General features: G+C 39.8%; 1 protein-coding gene across 1 annotated transcript in view; it reads left to right on the plus strand.

The window, feature by feature from the left end:
- The first annotated feature begins 6500 nt into the window (after positions 1-6500).
- Positions 6501-19771, plus strand: part of LRP2 (LDL receptor related protein 2) — a 116886-nt gene continuing 103615 nt past the window's right edge. The window contains exons 1-7 of the mRNA XM_044418345.1: positions 6501-6629; positions 7870-8013; positions 8986-9105; positions 13124-13252; positions 15245-15414; positions 16859-17082; positions 18461-18667. Coding sequence (XP_044274280.1) covers positions 6620-6629; positions 7870-8013; positions 8986-9105; positions 13124-13252; positions 15245-15414; positions 16859-17082; positions 18461-18667 — 1004 coding nt within the window. The 5' untranslated portion in view covers positions 6501-6619. The remainder of the gene's footprint in view (positions 6630-7869; positions 8014-8985; positions 9106-13123; positions 13253-15244; positions 15415-16858; positions 17083-18460; positions 18668-19771) is intronic.

Below are 19771 nucleotides of genomic sequence, written 5' to 3' on the forward strand. Positions count from 1 at the left end.
GCCATGCGAAAGCTTGGACGAGTCGCGGCTAATGAGACATGGCTCGTGACGTCATCACTTGGTGCTGCTATTACTTTCTGAGCATGTGCATGGCCCCTATGTGCACTGTTATTCGATGCTCGGATGCTGGGGCGATGCTGGGGTGACTTGGCTCACGTGCCGACAGGGCTCTGCGTGCCCTGGAAGCATCTCCTGTGCAATTGCCAAAAGAGCCTCTGATCTGCTGGAGCAGCTTTTGAAGGAGCACAGGTGGTTCGGGGGCAAGGAGAGATCCTCAGCTGGACTGGAGTTCCCTCTGAGAGCATGACTATATCTAACCCATAGTGTATACTTTTACTAGCACAGTTGTTTTAATTCAAGATGCCAGTAATGAAGGCAGTAACTAGTTCCCTTCCAGCATGCAAAATGGATGTGAGCATTTGATTTGCTTCAAGAAAAGTTGAAGAGCCGTTATTCTAGCTGGGAATTGGAATTACTGGAGGCAGATTTGCATTGCATAGGAGATAAACTTGTTTCTGAATTAGGTATGATATTTACTAGACCAAACAGTCAAATGAACAATACTCCTGGTATGAGTGGTTGTACATGAAGTAAAGTAGAACAAGCAGATTCAACTTCACAGCCAATTTTACTGCTAATTGGATTAACAGCAAGAAAAAACTACTCATGCAAAGGCTAAGACAAACATGAGACAGTGTTTCTACTCCAGGCCATTTAATTAGTGTATTGAAGCTATTTCTACTTCATAAAAATAAAAAATACAGTTATATAAATTTAGAATCATGTCTCTTTTCCCTTACGTTTAAAGCCATTGTTAAAAATTTAGAAAGTTAGAAGTATGCAAATGAAGAATATCATTCTTTTATCCTTCTTTTAGGGTATTTCCTTACAATAAAGTGATTTCCTTACAATGAATTTTCTGCCATTATAAAGGTACTATTGTTAACACACATTTTTTTTCTTTTTAAACAAATATAAACAAACAAAGTTGGATCCTATTCCCCCACTGCATCTCAACCTTTTCAGGATATAGATACATATTGGCCCTACTATAGCCCTGTTCAGACATAGCTAGCATTTATTCTACTGATTTAAAAAAACCCTGCAAATTAATTTCCATAAAACAAGCTCTATTTTCACACCTCTGAACTCTATAACTTGCTATTTCTGCAAGTTCACACCTTAAAAGTAAATTCCATGTATTACTACGACGAAACCTAATACAGAATTTATGACTTAATAGTGAAGTAGCTTCAATTGTGTGCTAATTTATAGAAAAACTAGGGCTCAGCCAGAACACTTTGCTACTGTGTCCTTTAAGATACATCTTTGAAGCCGCCGCAACAAAACGCTTTGATAAAATAATTTTGTCTTCGTAATGCAGCAACTGCAACATATTTTAACTTGATGTGATGCAGGTTAGATCCTGGAACACATAAAGTGGGAATAAAATATTGTAACATTTCTCTGAGAATTTGGGAGTACCGTTTACATACAGTTGAGCCATTGTATGATAGTGAATTAAAGGAGCCCTAAGGGGGGATGAGGAGATTTCAGAGAAGCTGAATTAATTATTTTCATCAGACTTCACTGCTGAGGATGAAGAACAGATACCTTTCCCTGAGCTTATGTATTCTGGAAAGGGAGTTTGAAGAATTAAGGCAGATAGCAGTGACAAAGGATGAAATTCTCCTGACAAACTGAAAATCAGCAAGTCACCTGATCCAAATGGTATCCATCTCAGAGTTCTCAAAGAATTCATTCATGATATTTCTGACCTTACCAAAATATTTAATATGTCCCTAAAATTAGCCCTTGCACCATAGGATTGGAGAATGGCCAGTGTAACACCAATGTTAAAAAAGGAGTCTGGGGGGGCGGGGTGATTCAGAAAATTGCAGGCCAGTTAGCTGAACATCTCTAATGGGTAAACTGCTTTAAAGTATGATTAAAGACAGAAGAATCAGTAAGTACGTAGAAGAACAAGTCCTGCTGAAAAGAAAACTAGCATTGTTTCTGTAAGGCCTTGTGCTTGGCCTACCATAATACAGGGCAGGCTGGGGAGGTGCTTGCTGGCCCTGCTTCCACTGTTTGTTTCTACTGCTTTCTACATAATGGAGGAAAAGGTATGTAAAAAACAGCTTTCTGTACTAAGGTAGGTTCCCTGCTTGATTCAGATCATGGTACACTCATGGTTCTCAATAGAACCTAGACAGGTATAGCAGACTTCCTGTGGCAGTCCTTTGCCCTCCAGTGACTGGGAAATGATGAAGGAGCAATAATTGCTTGTGCATTTCTGCTGTTACACAATCCTAATTGCATGAGGCTTTGAATGTTTTCTTAAGGCTCATGTCCGTGCATTACTGCTGGTTCTGCTACTCAGCTTATGTGCATTTCTGACTGTTTGACTGTAAGGAATTAACCTTCAGATCATACAGCTTGGACATGACCACATACTTTGGTTGTGGTTGTTTTGCTTTCCTTAGTAGGCTGGTCCTTTAATAGAATTTGGTACTGACTGTGAAAAATGATATGTCCTTGTCTAGCTCGTGTTTAAGTGGAATCAGAACCAGTTGAAAATGTATTGTTTGGTGTCGATGATCTGTGGGAATGGGTACAAAGCCAAATATCACCAGTGAATAGCACTGCTGGTACTCTTTGTTTGTTCGGCATATAACAAATGGTTCATACTGGCTGAAGAATATGTACAAGAAGCATTTCTGCAGAACTGAGTCTGACACTGCGTACGTGCCTCTGTCTACTGTGCAACTAGCAGCTGTTACAATAGTGTCAAGATTAATCCCATTAGCCCCTAATGACCAACTGTTCCTGATGATTATCCTGCCTTTGGCTCATAAAATTTAGACAATGAATTAGCAACACAAGTGGAATTGTTGCCCTTTCCCCCAAATTGAAATGGAGTGGAATAGCACAAACTGAGATATGCTAGAAATCTGAAATTAAAAATCCTGAAATGATGTTTTTTAAAATTAAGATTGAACTGCTTAAAGATTGTTGTAAAATAAAGAAATTCTAATTACAGGTCTATGGCTAACTTGTTTTTTTTTTTGCATAATGTGGAAAAGAAATAAAAGAATGACAAGTGAGAAGTGAACAGCAAAAGATAATTGTTTAAAGTACTTTTAATCTTCTAGGTCAAAAGAGGTCCACATTCAAGTAACTGTAAGACCTGCCAATTGGTCAGTCCCATTTCCCTGTGATCAGAAGAAATGTATTCTTGTCATCCTCATATGAGTTGGAATCTTCTTCCAATTTCTTCCTAGTAGATTTCTGAGGAAGTGGAAAATAATAAAGTACAAATGTAGAGAAGGATAAAAGAACTGGTAACAGCTTAGTGTTGTGGGACATCCACTTCACATGGATATATAACTTGTGTTTGATGATCAGGGCTAAGGGGGCCTAACTAGTGTGGCTAGTGCAGACAATGCTTTTATGAATTACACTCTTTCAAATGGGGAATAGCTATTTCGAAATTGCAGGAATTAGCACAGACCGTCATTAGAGTTCAAAAGCATGGAGCCTTATTTTTTGCATAGATTTTTGTTCTTGTTGTACAGATTCCTCGTTTAATATAGGCACACTCTAGCTTATGGGGCCAGTTCTAACTGGGAAGGTGGGAAAGATGAATATTGGGGAAATAAGGGTGGGAGGTGGCGTTATGGAGATGGCCCAGCTGGAGATAGGAATGCTGTGCGAACAACTGAGCTTGGGTGCTTGTGATAGTGATAATGATGATGGGCAGGCATGATAGTCGTGGTAGATTTAGCATGAAAGGAGAGAAACTAGTGCAGGAATGGCTTTAATTGCCTGTCTTCAGAGGAAGGGAAAACAAAAGGACTTAATCTACCACTTGGCTACAAAAAGCTGGAAAACTGTTTTGGTGCAGACCACCCTTGGGTTTCTCAACCCAGACTGTAATTTACAAAAAGGGGCATAAGCTTCAGGTCATTCAGACCTTGTTGAAAACAAAACATCCTTGTTCACAGACATCCAAAGGAATGGCTTTTGAGTATACATGGATGAGAGACACTGAATTAAAGCTTACTGAGGAACCTGCATCACCAGCATGAAAATGGGCCTTTGTTTTAGAGTTTCCTGTTAGATTTAGGAAGGTGTATTCAAAGCAAGTCTTTCTGGGAATCTCTTCCCCAGTACCTTAAGCTCACTGCTTGACTGCCTTTATTGAACTCTAAGCTGAGAATTCACACAGAGATGCTGGATAGTCTTTCATATCAAACTGTGACCCTGGGCTTATGGAACCGGGTTTTAAGCTGCAGTGAGTCCTTCATAGAGCTTGCTTTCTAGGTGTACAAGGGCAAACTTGACAACCTCTGTGGCAGTCCAGAGCTTTAATAATGATGCTTTGGGCAGTTTTTCAGGTTGTACCTTCCAGAACCAAAATGGATTATCTAGTCAAGGAGTTAGGCAGTACCAGCTGAATGCAACATATCTGTGTTAGAGAACCAGTGCACACCTAATGTTCTTCTGTGACATTAAAGACAACTCCAGTTTCCCATTGCTGCCGTATGTTGCATAAAGCAACAATAAAAACAAAACTAGCTGACTTAATCTATAGTCCCTCTGGCACATTGAGAGTAAAGCATCTCTCCTCTTGCAGAGTACCCAACGTGTGATCAGCTAACTTGTTCCAATGGAGCCTGTTTTAATGTAAGCCAGCACTGTGATGGTAAAGTGGACTGCAGAGATGCCTCTGATGAAGCCAACTGCAGTAAGTACTGCTTCCGCACATCCCAGAACAACAGACACATCTTCCAGTCACAATAAAGTAAAAGCTTGGATTTGTTTCTAGGCCATATTCATGATCCTTTCATTCTTTCCAGCTCATGGATGCTCCAATACCCAGTTTCAGTGTAGAAATGGAGAGTGTATTCCTCGAGCCTTTGCTTGTGACCACGATGATGACTGTGGGGACCGGAGTGATGAAACATCTTGCAGTATGTTTGCTTTCTGCATTATGTTCCAGATAAAATTTGGGGCTTTACTTAGGTTGTGCTTTGTGATTTGCTTGTGCGCATTTATGTTAAATATTGACTGTGAGTCTTTAAAATTATTCTAGCAGACATAGCAGCAGTGCTTCATTAAGTAAGTAATGTTCAGTTTGAAAGGCTAGATAACATGTTTGTGAGTTTTTTCAGTAGGAAAGCAGGATCAACTGGATGTACTTAATTTCAAGCTGGTGTCATGCTGAACACTGTTTCTCTGAGGCTGGAATTCCTAAATATATCGGGCAACTCAGTATTACTAAAGCATAGCATAGTTATATGGGATGTCAGTTCTTTCTATTTGTTCCCTTATGGTGTTCCAAAACACTGTGGTGCTTTTCTTGCATGGTCACTTATGAATCACCAAAAAAGAGGATGCAGTATTGCATAAAATTTGTAGATAGCAATTTAAATGTATAGATGCACATCTAGAACTGACATTGTAATTTAAATTGTAATAACCACTTCTCATCACAGTGGGAAAACTGTGAGCAGGTGACCTGTATGCCTTTCCAGTCTGCTGCTCAGGTGCTTACCCTGGGTGGTCATCCACAAGGCCTCTGCTCTTCCTTTTAAAATCAGGGCTGGACAGTCCTTCTGATAGAGAATACCTGCAAACAGAAGTCTGTCCTCTGTAAAATAGAACATATAGACTGGGTTCAGACAGGGGTTGAATATGGGTTTGGTGTGGGTTGTTACTGAACTGTAGATTGTTGCCAAAATGTGGGTTATCATGTAATCTGAACCCTGCTGCACTAACAAGATAGGGCTTGTTAACTAAGAGCAACCCATGGCTTGTTTTTCGATTATGAACAGTAAGCGATTGCTCACCAAGGTTTGTTATTTTGGCTGGGTTCAGACAGCACAATAATCCACATTTTAACAATAACCTACGTGCAACCATGAGTATATTCTCTATTGCCTGAATACAATCATGGGTTCTCTTCATGGGTTATTTGTAGTTCGTGAGCCATGGCTTATTAGCACAGCTGTGTTCTGGCAACATAGCAACCCACATTTCTGCAACAACTCATGGTTCCACAACAACCCAAACTCAGCCCTTGTCTGTGGGTTATCATTTTGCCTGAATCCAGTCACAGCTTACTCTTCTTGCCTCATTAGGAGGCAGATATTTTGAAGAAAGATTAAGTCAGGAGCTGGACTGGGAAGTACCCCACATTTATTACCTAAAGCTACCTATCTAAAGCCAGTCTTCTTCTGCCACTGATTAATGGTTGTGGGTTCCCCAGATCTGATCTGATCTACTGGTTTAATCTGAGTAAGGATCAGGTTCTCTTACCTGCATTCAAGGCGGAGAAGAAAGGAGTAAGAAGACTACAGTAGTGAGTGCTGAACCTTGCTGTGCTGAGCTTGCTTCAGTTAGTGCAGTTTCATGTATATGTGCTCAAGGTTAAGGGGGCAGCTTAACAGTTGGCATGTGGAAGGTTTTTACTTCTGGTAAGGGGTACTTGCTGCTCTCTTCCTCAGCATATGCAGCTTGCAAAGGGAATTTCTACACTTGCCCAAGTGGTCGCTGTATTCATCAGAGCTGGATTTGTGATGGAGATGATGACTGTGAAGACAACGACGATGAAATGGGATGTGGTAAGTAAGAAACTAAAATAAGTTTCAGTAGTCCTATTTGCAAATAAAACCTTACTCTTCTGGTAAAACTTAAAAACCAAGTTTTGAGTATAAATCAGAATGTTAGACTGTGACTCAGCAAGCCTTTACAGGTGTGTATGGGCTGCTTTTGGGATTCAAGTGATAGTATCAGAATGTCATGGTAGGCCACTGTGCAGCAAGTAAGTGTCATGTGATATCATCCGATATGTTTAAGGGATAGGATTTTATTTAAGGGATAGTAACTTCATGTGTCACAATAATGCATGATACGTGGCATCAGGGGTCCATTCCTGGATAGGTGCTTGGGCACATGGAGCACAGCATTTTGGCATATGTGTTGATAATGGTGGAGACATTGGCTTTCCGAAAAGGAGATTATTGTAGCCCATATCTCTTCTGAGGTATTTGCGCTTACTAAAGTTTTCCAAAATATTGTTGAAATCATTGAGCTTCACCATTAAGTTTACTTGAACAGACACATTATCAGTAGCATTTTAATTTAGTATGTATTAACACTTTCACAGTACCAACAATATTTTTTCTAAAGAAACAGACCTGCTTCACATGCTCATATTTTTACAAATTGACATATTGGGATTCATGTAAGCCCCCAGAATTAAGGTAGAATAGCTACAGAAGCACTGTTCACCTCTGTGCCCTCTTACTCAGAGGAGGAGAGAAGGAGACTTCAGGATTGCCTGTGTCTTGGCCACTCCAGTCTTCTTCCTGAAATTCTTCCTTGAGTTCGCCTTCCTGATCTTGGTGTGCATCAGTGGTTCTTCCTGCATAAGTTGATGCTGGGTGGATGTGGAGAGTCTGGGAGCTCAAAGTTAGTTAAGGTCATCTAAAGAGGAAATGTAGAAATGTCACTAACACATGACACCAAACATTTATATTGTAGAGAGAGAGAAGTCAAACAGCTACTTGTTGAATATATACTTGTTGGTAATCCCAGGGTATTTTCCACATAATGTGTGACTTGAAAATGAAAGGGAAAGATAGGCTGCTGGCCTCTGTTCAAGTAATGCTATCGATCAGCTTCCAGATATCTTGGATTCACATCAGACTCGGCCATCATAGCTAGTGGTCAGGAATCCTGGGAGTTGTAGTCCAGCAGATGGAGAGCTAATAACAAACCCCGCTGAATACACCTAATACTTCTGCAGACCTGGAATTCAATATGACAATAGTGTGTAACAATCTCTGTTCTGTTCCTCAGAGAGTGGTCATCGAGAGTGCTACCCTGGTGAATGGCCCTGCCCTGTATCAGGGCAATGCATTCCTATTGGTAAAGTCTGTGATGGGACACCAGACTGCCCTGCCGGAGAAGATGAAATGAACATAACAGCAGGCAGACTTTGCAGTGAGTAATAGTATAAGCAAGGTGCATGGAACACCAGAATTGCCATATGGGTGGTGCCAGTGCATCCCAAGCATAGCATTAGATACATGGAAGGCATTTTAAATCATGTAAACAATAAAACTCCATGATTGTTACAGCAGGACTGGCAAAATTTTGTTTACTATGATGCATAGTGGCTGAAAAATCTTTCTTGTTTTGCAATGCTTCTAGCACACAGAGGGATGTCAGTGCCCATATATACCTGCTTGGATTCCTAAGTTATCTTCAAGGGGTCCTCCTTCAGGTGTTGAAATCTAGCCAAGTGGCTATAAGAGAGAGGGCATTCTCAGTTGTGGCACCTACGCAAAGAGTTTCTCCTGGCACTTTTATTGTTAAAGACTTAGTTCTTGATTTTTATGGCTATTTTAATCATTCTTTCAGTTTGTTTTCTTTTGCATTCTTTTAAATATTTGCACTGTATTTTATATTGTACCCGTTTCAATGGCATCTTAGTCTTTAAATTGTAATGTGCCCAGAGAGCTTGGCTATTGGGAGATTAAAAGTATAATAGTGTTCAGCAAGATACCTAAAAATTGGTTCTGCTCAGGAATAGACTGCATTGACTTGTCTGTAGGGGTCCATTGCTTTTCCTGACATTAAATGCTTCGATGAGATCATGCAGGGACTGAGTCAAGCTCTCACTCTCAAAATGTATCTCAGTAGTCATGGGTTTGGCAATAGTTGTGATCACAGCTGTTGATTGAACTCAACTGGGGCTTGTGCTGTAAAATTGCCATTTTTCAAGTGATGTCTTTGCATTGACCTATACCTAGGAAGGTTCTCTGCCAGTTTCATATTGTTGCTGTAATTGCGTATTTGGACTTTGTTCAGCAGAATACTTCTCTGACTTAAATCTACAGATGTAAGTTTTTGATGCCTTGTACTTATCACTGGTATTAAAAATGACTTTATTTTTATTTTTTATTTTGGTAGACATATCTCGCTGTGCAGCCTTAAGCTGTCAATATCGTTGCCATTCTTCCCCCTCTGGAGGAACATGCTATTGCCCTGCTGGATATATAATCAGTAGCAATGATAGTCGCACCTGCGTTGGTAAGTCAAGAACATAGATATTCTGACCATCCATCCCTGTAAGCATTTTCCCACAGCTGTAATGGGCATTAGGAACTCTTAGAGTGATCCTGTGGGTACTAGACATCATCTGGAAGGTCACAGGATAATTTAGATTCCCTGATCTGAGGCCAGAATCAGAACTCCAGCCTTAGACCTGGGAATCTTTCAGCTCCTTTTCCAAGGTTGGGAAACAGACCTTGAAGAAGGGCTAAAGGGGTTGAGGAAGAGAGTGGGCCCACCAGGCCATGACATATTCTTGACATATTCCAGTCTCCTTCCTTCCCACCTCAGAGCACTTCAGCCAGTTGATGGAAAACAGCCATCTGGCTAAAATGCAGAGTGGGAGGTGCAGGAGGATGGCGATCATCTCTAGGACTGATGCGCTATACTGGATGCTCATAAATCTCTCAGTTTGTGAACACTCGGGATTTTGAGTTTCATGTGCTCAGTAGATATGGAGACCACATGTGCTTGATTTTATCAAGGAGAAGACAAATACTGTGACAAAAGTTCAGAACATTGTAGCATGGGGAATCAATCTTATGAAGTCAAGAAAAACTTTAAAATTATATGCCAAACACTTGACTGAATGGGCAGTTCTGGGGTGCAAATTCCTGTTGCATAGGGATGTTGCAAAGCTGGAATTGAGGCTCCTATAAGGTATATTGGTAGTTATGTAACCTTGCAGTCTTTTAATAAAGAAGTAAAAGGACTATAATTTATTTGTCCAGAGGGTTGTCAATAGGTATTTATCATCATGCGCAATTGTTTGGGGAGTCTTAGGGGCTTTAAGCAAGTTACTCAGGGAAAGTTTTACAGTCCCTGAGCTACACCTCAATGGCTAGGCACCAAAGAAAATTGAATAGCGAAACCTGTATAAGGTATGGAAATGAAACAGTTTTGCTTCTGGGCTTTTTTATATTACTTATTTTGTTTTTGTTAGTCATGGAGTGGTTGCTCTCCAGTGTAGTCCTGCCCATGGGTCACGGGAAATCAAACTTCACCTTTGGAGACTGTGCCAGTGTAACCTAAATCAGCCTTCCCCAACCTGGTGCCTGTGGATGAATTGGACTACAGGCATAGTCAATTGACATTCTGTCTTCAGATGGGAGTTGTATTAGAATATATTTGGCGGACATGAGTTATGGAAAGCCTGGCTTAAATTATTTTAAAATGTGCCTCAAAGACATGAGAAAGGTGTCTTATTTTTTTAAAAAAGAGAGAAGCATAGAACATAGAAACAGAGCAAGTCAGACAGGGCCATCTAGAGAGCAGAGGATGCTGATTCTTCACCTTATCTATGGTTTGCTCTTACAATTCCATAATGTAAATTCTGTGGAAACTTGCATCAACCCTGCTACAGCTGTTTTTGCTCTACAGGAGACAGGGAAGTGGTCAAACAGTGGCTCCTAAGCTGTTCCAGATGGCTGCTAAGAACCAGTCTGTGCATATACTTTAGAGAAGCTTTTCCCTTCCCAGCTCTTTCTTTATTTTGTTGGGGCAAAGTAGAACAAGTAGACAAACCGAAGAAGGGAAAGCCATGTGCCCAGCTCTGGCCTGTGAGAAAAGTATTGGATGGGGTAGGTGCTTGGCACAACAGAAGGAGAAGTAGTTGCAATAATGTGGGAGGGTGTTATTGAAATGTTACTGAGCTTTTGTAGAGAGAGTGTGTGTTTAAAGAACACTGGCCACTCTATTACATGTTTCAGAGACATGCTATCCAGCTATGCCACTGTCTTTGTAGAGCCTGGGTGGGTAACTAGTGGCCATCTAGATGTTTGGGACCATAACTTCCATCATCCATGCTAGCACAGCTGGTGAAAGGCAATAGGCGCTTTAGACCAGAGCATCAGGCACAAGTTGCTCACCTGTGTTATTGAGGAACCTTAGATCATGTAGAAAATACATTGGCTCTTGCAGTACCAGGCCCATCACAATACGGCCATATGTAATGGTTTACCAGGGTTCAGTAAACCTCCTCATTTTGATGCCTGCCAGAACAAAGGTGTTACGAAGCACCTGATAATGATATGTATCAGTTGTGCAGACTTGTTGGGACTGGTCAGGTTTCATCTGGAGCCACTCAGTCTTTTTCACTATTGGTGATGCAACATTATTTTTAAATCACTTTTAAGGGTAGAATCATCTCAAGGTGACATAAAAAATAAAAACCATGCAAAGTGGATACATTTTTTAAAAATGCATACAGACCTGTTTTAATAAAATCCATCAATATCAATCAAACTTGTAAAATCTAAAAGTCCATTCTTAAGGGAAGGCCAATGAAAGCAGTTGGGTCTGCTTATACTTCAGCTTTTCTGAAGATCCACAAAGAAGGGACCTGATAAACATCTGGTTTAAGTTGATTCCAGAGATGTGAGGGCCATCTGTGAGCAGGTCCCCTTGTTTGTATCCACTAGCCTAACTGCCCTTGGTGGTGGGCAGGTTAGATAATCCTTGGTGTATTACCTCAGAGAGTAGACTGCTTTGAGAGAAGTAGTTTGCACTGCAAGGTAGGAAAAAATGGAGCTTGTTTCCAAACATTTGGCAGAGCCAATGATTTACTTCTTGTTTCCACTCACTGTCATACAAACAAGTCCTACTGGATTCACTTGGTTTTGTGCATGGGTGATTTGGTGCAGTATTTCAGTACTTGGTGCTTAAAGTTGAAAGCTGGAACAATCCAGATACATAATTCATACCCTTAAAACTTTTGGCCATGTAAGGTGCCACGTAAGGTGCTGAATATATATATCATTTGCGGCTGAAAACAGGAGCTCAGTTGACTGAATGCCCTTCCACACAAAACATTTCCTTCTCACAGGACACTTGAAAGCATAACAAAGGGCTTATCCTAGCCTTTGCCCTGTTTTTCTGAGTGCATTTAATTTGGAAGATTGTTCAGTCATGTCTACCCCCATTTGAACGGTACAAATCCAGCCTCAGTGAAAACTAGACCATTGTCTGTTAGTTTGTTCTTTGTGCTGCCTTACTGAGACAACTGAAAAGCCATTTACCTGTAAAGTAATCCAATTTCAGTTGTCCTTACAGTTTTTTGAGTTGGAGGAGTTTAAGCCACTAATGCCAAAAGCTGAGTTTAAATTAGCATCAATCATCTGATTGCTCATTGTATTGATAGCCATGGGATGAGAGAATAAGAGGCAATCTGGCTGCAGGGTGATTTCTGCAATGTCTGAAGTCAAACTGTCTGATGATACATTTTGCTTTAAAATAATAATGCTACTGGGAAAGTGTTCTTGCCCTGGTGATTAAAAAAAGTCTCACAATGATTGTAACAATTGATGAAACCCATCATTCCAGTTAGGCAGGATTTTAAGAAACCTCTTGTGTATTTTAAAGAAAGGCTATTTTCACACATTGCAAAATCAAATCAAGTTTAACAGCATAGAATTGCTGTGGGCTTCTTTCATGAATGAAGTGGACTGAGTGCCCATGACAGGTTGGTAACTATTTGAGTAAATTGGAGCAATTGATTCATTTAGATCTATTTAACTCTTGGAAAATGAGCCAAGTATTTTTTTTAAACTTAGAAAGCAACTGTGGGACATAGTTCTGGTTTTGATCAGAGTAGCTGTGGGAGTAGAAGTGAGAGTGGGTTAGCCCATGCCCTCATGCTAGTCCTCCAGTCTAAATTACCTCCCTCCAAGGCTGCTGTTGGATGCCTGGATTTTTCTCCAATGGGGTTAATAGCAGTGTTCACAGGGAATGATCTTGATTGGCAAAATAGTGTGGGACAGGAAGGTTAAATTCTAAACACTGAGTCCTCCACAGCTCTGTTTAAATTTGCAAGAACAATGGGTTATCAGATCAGTGATCACCTCTCTCATATCAGTTTTTGGCCTTAGAATACTGTTTATTTCAAAAAGAGCAGTTCTGGCACTTCCATGTTGCCCATAGTTGTAGCTTGCACTTTTGCAAATAAACAGAAGGAAAATGTATGTGTTCAGCAACCTTTGTAACCTTGTTTGTGTCATAGACTTTGACGACTGCAAGATGTGGGGTGTTTGTGACCAAGTGTGTGAAGACCGTGTTGGCCACCACCAGTGTCGCTGCGTGGAAGGCTATGTCCTGGAGCATCACCGTCACTGCCGGGCCAATGTTTCATGTAAGCCAATGAATCAGAAGAGGTTTTTTGTTAGGTTTTCCATTGCTGATTTGGAAGCTAACATTACAAACTGGAGAACCAGTGTGGTGTAGTGGTTAAGAGCATGGGACTGGGACTCAGATGACCTGGGTTCAAGTCCCCGCTCAGCCATGGAGCCAACTGGGTGACATTGGGCCAGTCACAGACTCTCAGCCCAACCTACCTCACAGGGTCGTTGTTGTGGGGATAAGATGGAGGAGGAGAATGATGTAAGCTGCCTTGAGCCCTTCGTAGGAAAAAGGCAGGATATAAATCCTAAATAAATAAATAAATAAATAAATAATCTTGTCATCCCTCAGATGCTTGACAGAAAGGCAATTACATAAGAAATGGAATGCCCTTGAGTATAATACAGGATCTGAAAGTGCTTTCCAACATTCCCTGGTCCCCGCCTGTCTCATCTATTTACTATTAGCTGGCTGTTGATGAAAGACCAGGCAATGAGTTTCCCGATTTTCTTTTACTAAGCAATAAAACAAAGAGTACAACCTATTCAAAGGGAACTATATCTAATCTCACTGATTTCAGTGAGTGAGATTTAAGTATGTGTTGAACTTTACCACTGAAATCAGTGCTACTAAAAAGTGGCATACTTGGACTGGATTGATGCTTACATATGCAGTTCTAAATGAGAAACTCATATTTTTTTCTTTGATAGCTTAGTTTATGCATTGTTTATCTTCTTCCAGAGATTTGGACTCAGCTTATGCATTATACCAACAATATGGGTATTATCATATAATCTTATAAACTGTACTCCCATAGAGATAGTTATCATTATGAATAGATTCTTTTGGGGTTAGGTGTGATTATAACATGGGCAGGTTAAACTAGGCTGAACCATATGGAGAGCTATTCATACAAGCCAATTTCATTGTATTAAATCTGCTCTGTTTTTAAAAGATTGCTTCTTTTGGATGTGTGATGCTTTTAACTTTCTAAACTTCTATACAGAACTTTTCTATATGAGGCATTTATCAAGCACTCATTGTTCCGTAGTCATAGTTGTTTATAGATTTTTAGATGATGTTGTAACATTCCAATTTGCTTTGGTTGTTAAGAGCATTTTCAGCAATTTTTTGGACCGGGCAAAATATAGTATTTAATTGTGAAACCAAAAGAAAGCAAGATTCCCCTCATGTTTTTGCATTATTCCACGATAAAACAGTGTTACCTAGAAGTGTTGTAGTGGAAAAGCTTGAAAAGAAACGTTCCTCTTGTGTTAAGGTCTCAGTTCTATGACAAAACTGAAGGAGATGCTGCAGATTAACAGCCGCAACTAGAAAAAGCCCAAAATTTAAAATTTTGGGTTGAAAGACAACTTAGAAAAAAATAGAAATAAATACCAATTTATCAGAAATAAATTGATAAAAATGAGATAAATCAGTAACTGTCCAGGTAGTTACCTAGGTGTTTGGGGAATCCTGTTCATCATTGTAATGTTGCTTATTGGGCATTTATCTCAGAGTTCCTATACAGAGCAAGAATTATGGATAACCTACCCTTAGCCGCTCTCCAGGCATCTTGAAAAACCCTGAGACACAACATCTTCTTTTCCCTAATACCAAAATGGGTAACCATCAGCTGGGAAGGGCAAAGGAAAGACTGCTGTTCCTTCACTAATATTTGCAGCAAGGAAGCCACAATGTTGATTGGATACGTGGTGGGGAAGCGGATACCCATCCATGTGTATTCTGAGAACTGTGCTTCGAAACTGCGTTTGTATAGGCACAGTCATCTTTGAGCATGTGTGCAAGTACACGAGCATGCATTTCCGTTCATCCCCTGGCATTGCACATGGCCCCTGGGACCAAAACCATTTTCCACTCTTGCTATAAAATACTGTTTCCAGGTGTGGTGGACTGGGCTATTCTTACTGTTACATCTTTGTGACCTGCCAGTTAAACCCTATCTGCAAAATGAAAGTTACATGGATGTCTTTTATGCTTTCAGCTGGAGTTGCCTCTGTCATTTTTTCCAATGGTCGTGATTTGCTGGTTGGAGATGTTCATGGCAGGAGTTTTCGTACTCTGGTACAGTCTCGGAATCGTGGAGTGGCCGTTGGAGTGGACTTCCACTTTCAGCTGCGTAGGATCTTTTGGACGGATACAGTGCAAGATAAGGTAGGTGAAAATGTCAAACAAAATGGTTTTCTTGGAAGCAAAGGGAGGATGTGTTGATAACTTTTCATTTCTGTGAAGAGAAGTGGGGCCTTCCTTTGTTTTCTAACAAAAACAAACTTTGAGATTTTTTTAAATAATTACTGCATCTGCAAGTTGTGCTCTCACATGTAATATGTGAAACAAAGCGAACTATTATGCTGTTGCATTATCTTGAGCAACTCTTAATATTATTGGAAAAGGAGTCCAAAAACCTAATTAAGAGAAATAGTAGACATTCTTTTAAAACTGGATGGATTTCTTTTTGTAATTTCTTGAAACCTGATCATCTAAAATGTGAAAGTACTGTGTTTTCCAAGAAGATAAAAATCAGATATTCCTCAGGTATATTATTGATAATTGAGCTTTGGGTAACAAATATTGACAGCAGTGTTCTATGGGCCAGTGTTTTATTTCATTATTTTTGTTCAAGGCATTGCTTTTATCATCCCATTTTATCCAAAAGATCTGTTTAACAGAAAACCCAAATGGTTCAAGTATGGAGGATTTTTTTTGGTTTTTTTGGAGAAGCAAATTAAAGAATAGGAAGGAACTTTTTAATCTTGCTTTTCAGGTGTACTGAAGAACATTTCACTGTCCAGTTCCTAAAAATAGGTTGAGAGGTGGGGAGAAAGATGTTTTAATATCAGAATAGGCTAGTTAGTAGTGATTTTGGAACTGGTTGCCTTCTCTTGTAGCTTGCTTGAGTTGACTAAAACTGTTTCAAATGGTGGGTCCTTTGAGGAGTTCTTATGCCTCTTCTTCATGGGAACTCTGAATCCAAGCCACAAATAATAGTCTGAAAAAAATGTTAATCATCTCACTACTTTATACCTTGACTGCTCACTTGTAGGCCAAGACAGTCACACATTATACCAGATTAACTAAATGTCGGTGTACTCAGGATTTACTGTTGAGGCTTAAGTCCACACTCAAATTCACAAAAGAACTGCTAGCGGTCACAACTTCCCTGATAAACAGCAGGAGGGCTCTTAAGCATTAAGGTGAAGAGGTCTTTCGGGGTATCAGGTGAAATCTTTTTCACTTCCCATCACTACTTCCCACAACAAACACCTTCACTGAGTGAGAGTACATTCTCTCACTGTCTTTAACAGGAGCCTTTGCGGAATTCTATTCCCTTCCATGAATGAAAACCTAATGCCCAGAAAACCTATTTTGGGAGGCTTTTAATAAATTAAACTGACAAATAGGAGGTGGTGAGAAATCTGCATTTTGCAATTGTTTTTATTTTTCTCTTACCTATAATTTTCCAATATTTAATATTGGAATATTAATAAAGTTATACAATCAATAAAGTTTGATAGTATTAAAGCAATTCTTAAACTGTGACTTATGAACCTACAAAGGTCCACCCTAACCCTTACCCTAATTCAAACTTTATTTTTAGGTTTTTTCTGTCAGCATTGATGGCTCAGACATCCATGAAGTTTTAAATGTTTCAGTTGATACACCTGAAAATTTAGCTGTAGACTGGATTAACCACAAGCTATATATAGTGGAGACCAGTGTTAACAGAATTGATATGGTAAATTTGGATGGAACTAATCGCATAACTCTTGTTGCTGAAAGTCTGGGAAATCCTAGAGGAATAGCTGTTGATCCTACTGTTGGGTAAGTAATGGTAATGAATAAAACAGGATCCTTTTCATTTTTGAACTGAAAAATTATAACCATTTGAAATAGCACAAACTGTGGAATATATACTAGTAGGAGTGGATGTTGGGGGTGAAGGCATTCGACTCATTATTCACTTCTTCCAGAGAAATTGGCATTTTCTGTTTTGTCACTTCTATTTTCCCTGACATCAGGAACAGCAATGCTTGACCTGGAGCATTGGTTACTCTTCTTCTGGCATTTTCTGGAGTCCAGAAGAAGAGTAACCCATCTATTGAAACTCTTCCTACTTATGTCTGGGATGTGAGAATGGCAGGGAGGTGCTGAGCACTTGCTGCAGTGCCAGTGCCTGGGAAAGATGGTCTTGACAAAAACTTGAAGGTAGTGAACCTAGTTATACCTTGGTTCAAGAGGTCTTTTTGCAGAGAGCTTGAGTCTGATTGGGATGACCGTACAGGTATGAGTGAATCCAGTTGATACAGAGCTTGCTTCAGTTTAGCAGGTGTAGTCTTTCAGTTATCTGGCAGTCCTGTTGCATTACCTGTGTTATATTAATCAAATGCTCCTGCTACAGCTTTGGGTTCATGGCAGTGCAAGCACTTAGGGCCCATTTACACACTATACCAGCCTTTTAAAATTGTTGAGAAATGGTTCTCGATGCCAATAGATTGCCATAGGGAAGCTGGAATCACTGGTAGATCCTCTAAATATTTTGTGGTGCAGGGGAGATCTGTGTGATCATGGATATATTATATATTTTACCTCTTAAGGAGCACCTGTCATTTGAAAGCATTTCCTAGTGACTCGTGTAACAGGAGCTCTCAAACTGCCCAGTATGCAGAATGTCTGGTGCCGTCTCTGAGTATCACATCAAAGCTAGACCAAAGAGTGGTCAGTGATGAATGATTAGTTCTTACAGAAGGGGAAGCAAGTCTGTATTGCACACACTAAGGCATCTGCTGGATGAAATCATAGCCTGTAATTTGATGCATTGCTATACCTGCATAAGACCAGTTGAACTTGATGTGCTTGGACTTGTACAGTACAACACCCCAAATTTGGGTTTTTAAACATGGAAACATATTGCTTTAAACTATGAAGGTTGCCATCTTAAGCTCAGTGGAGCCCACTTCTAGTAAACATGCTAGATTGTAAATTGTTTGACCATTCCATGTGGAGCTAATATGTACATGTAAATATACCTGCCAACATAGGATAAGATTTCATGCATCCAGCAATGTTGAACCCTAAAAGATTATGCCACAGTAAATTTGTTAATCTTTAAGAAGTCACAAGACTTGTTTGTAGCATCTATATGAAGACTGAATGACACTCAATAGAGTATTTTTCTTTTTTCCCCCTCTCTCTTCTGTAGTTATTTATTTTTCTCAGACTGGGATAGTCTCTCTGGTGATCCTAAAGTGGAAAGAGCCTTTATGGATGGAACAAACCGTCTGGACTTGATTAAAACAAAACTAGGCTGGCCTGCTGGGATAACTCTGGATATCATATCAAGGAGACTTTACTGGGTGGATAGCCGATTTGATTACATTGAGACTGTAACTTATGATGGACTGCAAAGGTAGGAGGAGGTTTTAATTTTTACATTTTCTTGGTCATACAGCTTGTAAATATAGAATCTTTCTATCCATTGTAGAATGTAATCCAGTACATGGAGAGAAGGGCTGTAACTCCCAGCATGCCCCAAACTGGCTAGAGCATGCTGGGAGTTCCAGTCCTTTTATCTGTCTAAACATGCATTGGATTGTGCCTTTGGGTATATAAAATTAAAAAAATATATATGTTGTGCATTTTTAATGAATTTCCATTAAATCAGCCAAGGATTTTAAAGCCATTTCCTAATTAGTAAATATTTTAAATTGTATAATTAAAACAATGATTTTTAGAGATTCATAACAATCCCTCTTAATTTCTGAACAGTTTAGATTATTAGTAGGAAAGTAGTACTGTAACTCTAATGCATAAATTGATCCCTAGATTATTGACTGGAGAGAGGAAAAATATCGCTGCCATATGTTGACCTGTAGGTTATTGGTAGACAATAATATGATTATCTTTCTGCACATATTGATTTGTACTAGGTGAGGGAAATGTTTCCTGGTTTCACAGTCAATCCCTAGATTATTTAAAGAAAAGGAGGCCAGCTCCTTGCATATTGTGGATTTGCTCCTTATTGGGAGGGAAGGAGAAGGGTTTTCTGTCTTCAGATTTTGACTACAAGACAATGGAAAGGAATTGGGGATGTGGATCTCTAAAGTGTGCTTAACTGTGCAGCTGGTTGCAAATGTAGTACAGTGGTACCTTGGCTCATGAACTTAATCTGTTCCACAACTCTGGTCACTACCCAAATTGGTCATGAGACAAGTCAAATTTTCCCATGAGGTTCAATGTAAATTATTTATTTATTTATTTATTTATTTATTTATTTATTTATTAAAACATTATAAGGTTAATCTGTTCTGAAACTATTTTTTATCACAAAAATTTGAAGCAAAGTGACAAAGAACAACAAAAATTGCAGCCATCTCCTCCACCCCCCAAGCATGACTGCGATTGCGCCCATGTTCCCTGCATGACCGCGACTGCTGTTGTGGCCATAGACAGGCACGGTCGTGCTCAGGCAGGGAAGACAGGCACGATTGTGGCCATCTCCTTCACTCCCCCC

This window comes from Varanus komodoensis, unplaced genomic scaffold (assembly GCF_004798865.1).
Source record: "Varanus komodoensis strain SLA01 unplaced genomic scaffold, ASM479886v1 scaffold9, whole genome shotgun sequence".
In the NCBI taxonomy this organism is placed as follows: Eukaryota; Metazoa; Chordata; class Lepidosauria; order Squamata; family Varanidae; genus Varanus; species Varanus komodoensis.